Here is an 8,627-nt window from a genome sequence, read left to right on the forward strand (position 1 = left end):
GAGACGGAGTCTCTGTCTGTCACCCAGGCTGGAGTGCAGTGGTGTGATCTTGGCTCACTGCAAGCTCCGCCTCCTGGGTTCACGCCATTCTCCCGCCTCAGCCTCCTGAGTAGCTGGGACTACAGGTGCCCGCCACCACACCCGGCTAATTTTTTGTAGAGACAGGGTTTCACCGTGGTCTCGATCTCCTGACCTCGTGATCCACCTGCCTCGGCCTCCCAAAGTGCTGGGATTACAGGCGTGAGCCACCATGCTCAGCCAAGACTTACATTTTTTAAAAAATGGTATTTAAGATTATTACAAGATACTTAAGGTTTGAAAATATTTTGAGGCCAGGAGCAGTGGCTCACACTTGTAATCCCAGCACTTTGGGAGGCCAGGGGTAGATCATTTGAGCCCAGGAGTTTGAGACCAGCCTGGGCAACATGGCAAAACCCTGTCTCTACAAAAAATACAAAAATTAGCCAGATGTGGTGGCACACGCCTGTAGTCCCAGCTACTTGAGATGCTGAGGCAGGAGGATTGCTTGAACCTGGGTGGTTACGGTGAGCTGAGATCGTGCCATTGCACTCCAGCTTGGGCAACAGAGTGAGACTTTGTGTCATATTTAAAAAGAGAAAGAAAATGCTTTGAGTTCATACAATATTATCAAATATGTCTGCAGGCAGGTCTGCTTTAATCATTACATTGCATCTGGATTTTTTTTCGCTGGGTGGGTTTGATGTTTTTTGGGGGACAGGGAATGGCTAGGGTTCAGTCACAGATTATATAATCAATTATGATGTGCCTACAGCTGCAGAGATAGAACGCTAAATAGGTTTACCATTTTGGCAAAATGAACATTCAGAATTCATCCTTTTATCACACTGACTGATTATTGCCAGTTAAATTGTTGATGTGTATCCAGAGCCTCTAGTAAAATAGTTGATTAGTGTGTTTTTTCATGCTTTGCACTTGTATACTCTAGGCAAAACTATGACATAGTTAAGTTCCATTTTTCAAAACATTAAAGTTAAGGTTGCAGAATGGTAGCGTGTGAGCCACTTCTAACTTTCAGGCAAGTTTAGTTTAGTGCTAAGACTGGACATCATTCATTTAAATTTAAAACACATATGTAGATAGCAGTAGTCTATGGTTACACATAAAGGATACACAAGAAAACAGTTGGTTAAATAAGGTAGGACAAATATATTTTATCTTGTATCCTCTCACAGCTTGGAATATAGTATTAGTTGCATGTATTAATATTTTAAAAGTAAGTAAAATAATGTGTTAAAAATGAGATGAGAATATTATGTACAGTTTTGTATCAACTTTTTATTTATTTATTTATTTTTGATACAGAGTTTCACTCTTGTTATCCAGGCTAGAGTGCAATGGCACGATCTCAGCTTACTGTAACCTCTGCCTCCCGGGTTCAAGTGATTAGAAGCTGGGATTATAGGCATGTGCCACCAAACCCAGCTAATTTTGTATTTTTAGTAGAGACGGGGTTTCTCCATGTTGGTCAGGCTGGTCTCAAACTCCTGACCTCAGGTGATCCACCCGCCTCAGCCTCCCAAAGTGCTGGGATTACAGGCATGAGCCACCATGCCTGGCCTCAACTTTTTAGAATCTAGATGAAATGGATAATTTGATAGAAAATGCGAATTACCAAAATTAACTCAAGTAAAGACCAATAATCAATAAAGAAGTAAAGAATTATTCTAAGAAGAGGCATCTGGCCCAGACAGTATATAGGTGAGTTCTACCAACACTTCAGAGAGCAGATAACTTTTATGACATAGAAACTGTTAGAGAAAAAATAATCCCAAAGCATAAAGATATTAAAAATTAAAAGTTTGTCATATTTAAGGTGTTGGATAGTCCAGTTACCCTAATTTGATCTTTATATGCTAGTATGAATGTATTAAATTATCACATATACCCTGAAAATATGCACATCTTTTATGTATCAATAAAAGTAAAGATTTGTCAATAAGACCATTAATGATTAAAGAAGCTTATAAAAACAACTGTCATACAGTGTAATTTTTAATTGTCTTATTTTCAGGTTCACCAGGCTGGTTTAACCTGCGATTATTCAGAACTTCCTCACCATATCAGCACAGAACAAGAAATAGAGTATCTTATTCAATCTGTGCATTATTTACTGAAAAATTTACCAAATCCTACTCTTGTGACAATTGCAAGGTAAGTGTGTTCGGTAGAATAATGGCAAACTAGAGATGTGCACATCCTAATCTCTGGAACCTGTGAATGTGTTGCATTATATGGTAAAAGGGAATTCTCAGTGTGATTAACTCAAGAATTTTGAGATGAGATTCTCCTGGATTCAGCAAGTGGGCCCAGTGTAATCACAAGGGTCCTTAGAAGAGAAAGGCAGGAGGGTCAGAATCAGAGAGAGTGATTCGAAAATTCTGCCCTGCCAGCTTTGAAGATGGAGGCCACGAACACAGGCAGCCTTTAGAAGCTAGAAAAGGCCAGGGGACAGATTATGCCTGGGATCTTACAAAAAGAATGCAGCCCTGTTGGCACCTTTATTTTAGGACTTCTGACCTCCAAAAGTATATGATAATAATTTAGTGTTGCTTTAAGCTACTAAGTTTGTGGCAATTTTTTATAGCGGCAGTAGGAAGCTAATACAATTTCTGTAGGTAAATGTAATAATTACTAATAAAATAATACAATTTTTTTTACCTACTCAGCTCAAAATTTAGATGTTGTATTTTCTCTTCCCTGGTTTTTTTTGTTTGTTTGTTTGAGAGGAATTTCGCTCTTGTTGCCCAGGCTGGAGTGCAATGGCACAATCTTGGCTCACCGCAACCTCTGCCCCCCGGATTCAAGCAGTTCTCCTGCCTCAGCCTCCCAAGTAGCTGAGATTACAGGCATGCACCACCACGCCTGGCTAATTTTGTATTTTTCATAGAGACGGGGTTTCTCCATGTTGGTCAGGCTAGTCTCAAACTCCCGACCTCAGGTGATCCACTCAACTCAGCCTCCCAAAATGCTGAGATTACAGGCATGAGCAACCGCACCTGGCCTTTTTCTCTTCCCTATTAGTGATGATATGCAAACAATGTAGTTATTGTTACCTTGTCTTTGCAGTTGGTAAGATTCAGATGAACACAAGAATTCTCATTTCTGTGTCCTACCAATTAATATTTAGCTGCTGCCATGTTTTAAATTTGAATATAATTGCTGAATAGTTATAACAATTTAATAATGCTTTCCTATGTTAATTTTTGGGCTGGTTTTGTATGGAAGTATGAGGTTCTAAAATAAGTACTTTAAGTACTCAGGCTAATAATATGTAATTCATGACAAACATTTTGTAACATCCTTTTATCATTCTGAAACCTCGTATAATGTAACCTACCTATATGTAATTTAAATATATATAGATAATATTCATAATATACATAGATAATATACATTATATATGTAATATAACCTACTATACACATAATACCTATACACATAGGAGGAATTAAAGTAATTGATAATAAAATATATTAAAATGCCAAACTAGACTCACATATTTAAGACATGCAGTTAAAAATGTACTATAGCAGTTACACTACATGATGTAAATGTAGCAGTTACAAATGCAGATACCATGTGTTGACCAGATGCCATGAACAGCACTGCCATAATGACATTTTTTCAGTCATTGAACAGTCTCTTCATAAGGATCTGCAGTTAAAGTCCAGTCTTTCCCCAATTTACAGAGTAGTTGCATTCCTGGAAAATTTAGTTCATATTTAATGCATTTTTTAAAAATACTTTTCTATATAATAAAGTGTTCAGTTCTAGGCTGTATTAGTCTGTTTTCATGCTGCTGATAGAGACATACCTGAGACTGGGCAATATACAAAAGCAAGAGGTTTAATTTAACTTATAGTTCCACGTGGCTAGGGAAGCCTCACAATCGTGGCAGAAAGCAAGGAGGAGCAAGTCATGTCTTACATGGATGGCAGCAGGCAAAGAGAGAATGAGAACCAAGCAAAAGAGGTTTCTCCTTATAAAACCCTCAGATGTCATGAGATTTATTCACTACCACAAGAACAGTATGGGTGAAACCACTGCCATGAGTCAATTATCTCCCACCAGGTCCGTCCCACTGCAATAGGAATTATGGAAAATACAATTCAAGATGAGATTTGCATGGGGACACAGCCAAACTATGTCATAGGCTCAAAAAATTAAAAATCACTTTTTCACTTACATCAGTACTCAGTAGACTTTGAAAACATTCAAGACACGGGACAGCTATTCATATTGCAGGATGATCCTGCCTGTTGCAAGCCCTCTAGCAGCCCTGTTGTCCCAGTCCCCTAAATGTCAGTAGCGTCCCCTATTCATTGTGTCAATCAAAAATGTACTAAGAGATATTCAAAACACCTTCATGGGAGTAGCTCCCATTAAGAACCATTCTAATAGTATTTAAAGAAGTCAAAAATTGGCCAGGTACAGTGGCCTCACACCTGTAATCCTGGCATTTTGGGAGTTGGAGGTGGGTGGATCGCTTGAGCTCAGGAGTTTGAGACCAGCCTGGGCAACGTGGCAAAACCCCATCTCTACAAAAACACACACACACACACACACACAAAATTAGCTGGGCGTGATGGCATGTGCCTGTAGGCCCAGCTACTTGTGGAGCTGAGGCTGCAGTGAGCCAAGATCACACCACTGCACTCCAGCCTGAGTGACAAAATGAGACCCTGTCTCAAAAAAAAAAGTCAAAAATCTTTCCAAAAGTATTGCAGTACGCTTTATTCGTTAAGACTTATAAATTGAGTTTTTACATATGATACTTTAAAGTAGGTCTTGCTGAGCATAGTGTCTTACACCTGTAACGCCAGCACTTTGGGAGGCCAAGGTGGGTGGATTGCTTGAGCCCTGGAGGTTGAGGCTGCAATCAGCCATGATCATGCCACTAAACAACAAAGGAAGCTCTTGTCTCAAAAAATAAAGTAGGCCTTTGTTCATATGTATATGTTAGTATTTAATAAAGTTTCTCAAGCCAGACCTGGTGGCTCACCCCTATAATCGCAGCACTTTGGGAGGCCAAGGTGGGCAGATCACCTGAGTTCAGGAGTTCAAGACCAGCCTAGCCAACATGGTGAAACCCTGTCTCTACTAAAAATATATAAATTAGCCAGGCATGGTGGCAGGCACCTGTAATCCCAGCTACTCAGGAGGCTGAGGCAGAAGAATCGCCTGGACCCAGAAGGATGAGATTGCAGTGAGCCAAGATTGTGCCACTGCACTCCAGCCTGGGCAGCAGAGCAAGACTATCTCAAGAAAAATAAAAAATAAAAATAAAGTTTCTCTATATTATTTATTGTGTCTTAAATTTTCACATCAAGCCACAAAAATAGCCTGGTTACCAGAGTATGGAGTTTATCAGTGGTCTTACAGATTATCTCTTTAGGTTTGAAATACTTGTACTAAGGAGTAGGCCAGATAACTAATTCCAGTTCCTTCTATAAAGATTTCTGTGCTGCTCTTCTCACTCTATCCTCTAGAAGGCTTTATTCACCCTTATCCAGAACTAGGAGACACTGGTTAATCCAGTTGTAATTGGCAGCAGCATTGTAACTGCCCAGTGCAACTCAGGTTGTAGTTGGTAAGTTCTGGAAAGACTCCCAAAATACAGATATCTGCCCCAACCTACTTTGCTCTTTTCTGCTTCCTACTGCCTAGGAAAGTAAATCCAACACCAGTACATCGCCACATTTCATTTTGGACCAAGCCGTGGATCCTTTATAATTTTGTGGTTAACAAATCATTTTTAGAAATAGAATCCTTTTATCAGTTGGAAAACCTCGACTCTCATTATTTCTAGCCCTAGCGCACACATAATAAAAGATGTCTCATCACTAAGATACTAAGCCCCTGTATTCCCAAGCAACATCTCACTTTCAGGCAAACAGTGGTCTAGCAATCAAGCACTAAGGCTCACACCACATTTCACCTTGCACAGGTTAATCTCTTTGTTTCAGATATCTTTAAAGGGATGCTGATTGTGCCTCTTTCATAGAGTTGCTGTGAAAATTAAAGAACATAATTTATGTGAGGTGCCTAACATAAGGTAAACCTTTACTAGCTTTCAACTGATATTGATCCAAAATTCAGCACACCTTACTTTCTGTTTTACATTGAAATCAACACATGCAGCTTTTCCTCACAGTATGATTTTATCCTATGTGTATTTTTCTTCTTTCTCTTTCTCTTCTTGGTTCTAGGTCAAGCCTGGATGATTACTGTCCTTCTGACCAAGTTGACAGCATTCAAGAAAAGGTCCTCAATATGCTACGTGCCCTCTATGGAAATCTAGACCTCCAAGTGTATGCAGCAGAGTCTTCTCCATCTTGAAACAAACAAAACATTAGGCTCCTGTTGTAGCTTGGTTTAGTAACAGGCCTTTAATTAATTTATTTGTAAATGAGTCTTCCAGAGAACACTTTTTATATTAACTTTCAATTGAAATCTTTCAGATATTTTGAATCTCTAAACAACTATTGTCAGTTGTGGAATGATGGTAAATTTTTTGGCATCAAATCTAATAACCCCAACTGATAGAACTGTTGCTTATCTGTCTTCCTTAAGTATTTTTTTAGGGTTTTTGTTTTTTCCACTTTCTCCCCAGGTCTATTGGACTGTATGAGATTCATTCATACTTCATTTATTCATTGAACTAATATTTATTGAGCACTTACATGTACCAGACATTATTAAGTGCTGGGGTATATGGTAATGAACAGAATAGACAAGGCCCCTGCCCTTTCAGGGGAGACAGATGAGAAATAAATTATGGGTTATGAGAAATGTTATGAAGGAATGGACAACAACAGGCATGTCTTAGTACTTAAGACACCCTGGCCTTATAGGAAAGTAACATTCTCTTTTTTTTTTTTAATTTTATAAAATTAGAGATGGGGTCTCACCATGTTACCCAGGCTGCTCTCGAACTCCTGGGCGCAAGCAATCCACCTGCCTTTGCCTCCCAAAGTGCTGGGATTACAGGTGTGAGCCACTGCCCCAGCCAGAAACTAACATTCTCAAAAGCTGCTATGGGAAAAAACCCACAAATTTGCCAATCCGTGAAATTATCACAGGAAATCTACCTTTCCAAGGAATTTGGCATTGTGGTCCTGCTCTTGCCAAATGCTCTCCAGCATTGTTGGTATCAAGGTGGTCTGGTTGAGTAAACTTGACCAAACAAAAATTAACTGTTTTTTGCTTTTCTGATTTTGTTTTTGTTTTTGTTTTGCTAATCAAAAAAGTCCTTCAGGGTCTTTTGTGCCTCCAGGCAGTCGTTGTAGATCAATAATACAGTCCCTGAGTGCCACTTTATTGGCAAGTCTGGATTGATACTTTTTCAGATAAACCAGCTTTTTATGTAAATAGTAAGGGGAAAAGTTAAATCTTTAATTCTGACCTGCCATAAATACCCAAAGATATAAACTGTCTTCCACCACCCGCTTCATGACTGAGACATCCTTCCTGAGTCACTCTTGTCATGAAACTGGATCTTCTCAATTTGCCAGTCTTCTGATCTTTAGTATCTCTTTAGTTCAGTAATTTTTACCTACCTACTTGATTTATTTTCCTTTAAAAGGTGAAATGACATTTAAAGAAAAACAAACACCCATCATTCCTCAGTCCCAACACAGCAGTTCTTTTCACCCTTGCATGTAACTTTCAGGCCACATGTGTTCCTATAGAGTTGCATGTAGCTAAAATTATAGTGTGCTGCCTGACTTTGTGCTAATAACCAAGGACACACATTATCATTGCCTCTCAGTGGATGGCACCTGACCCCATTTTTCCAAGGATTCTATTTTCCAGTGAATTTTTTGTCACCGAGTTAATTTCCCAAGTGTGATAGCATGAATGCTTATTTATGTTGTGAAAAGCAGAGCAGCCTGACTTAGCTTTCCATTTTGATAGAACAACATGTGCCAAAAAAAAGGTTTATTTTCTTGGTAAAATCAGAATTGTAGAATTGTGCTATTTTTAATTTTTAAAAATTTTGGTTAGAGTGTATAGACATTACTTTTATGGTTACTTTGCGTGCTAAATAAGTTAAAGGGTATGTTTTGAACTATAGCACTAATTAATGCGTGTTATCTCAGTATGTCGATGGCTTTGATTTTGTGAGTGGTTAACTATTCATTTATTGTGATTCCCATGAACTCTGATATGATTCATTGTGGTTTTAACTCAAGTTGAATAAAAGCATCGTTTCTTTTATAGGAATGTTTAATTCTCATGTTCTGTGATCATCTCTTTGAGAATAAAATTCGGTCCCTAGTAGTTGAATCAACTTAGTAAATTATGTCTTGCACATTCCAAATAGGAAGGTACTTTATCAAGATGTGTTTCATTTGTGTTCTAAGTACCAGTGAGGGGATACCATGGTACAGTGTTTTGAATTGTGTACTAATATCATTAAAGCATGGGATTTTAGTGGCTTTTTAAAATATGTAACTTAAGTGTAAGCAAATACTTCAACTTAATAAGTTGTGTATTTTCTAGTATCCAGGGGGAAAAGATTTAAGTCCAGCCTTTCACAATAACCTTTTGACTGTCAATTTTAGATCTCTTTAGAAATATTT

The 8,627-nt window shown here is 38.4% G+C and overlaps 1 protein-coding gene across 1 annotated transcript in view; it reads left to right on the forward strand.

Moving 5' to 3' along the window:
- Positions 1-8,331, forward strand: part of LOC105540255 (chromosome unknown open reading frame, human C5orf22) — a 24,990-nt gene extending 16,659 nt beyond the window's left edge. Inside the window, exons 8-9 of the mRNA XM_011980797.1 lie at positions 2,054-2,193; positions 6,252-8,331. Of these exons, the coding sequence (XP_011836187.1) occupies positions 2,054-2,193; positions 6,252-6,381 (270 nt within the window). The 3' untranslated portion in view covers positions 6,382-8,331. The remainder of the gene's footprint in view (positions 1-2,053; positions 2,194-6,251) is intronic.
- The last annotated feature ends 296 nt before the right edge of the window (positions 8,332-8,627 follow it).

Source organism: Mandrillus leucophaeus, unplaced genomic scaffold (genome assembly GCF_000951045.1).
Source record: "Mandrillus leucophaeus isolate KB7577 unplaced genomic scaffold, Mleu.le_1.0 Scaffold218, whole genome shotgun sequence".
NCBI classification, from domain to species: Eukaryota; Metazoa; Chordata; class Mammalia; order Primates; family Cercopithecidae; genus Mandrillus; species Mandrillus leucophaeus.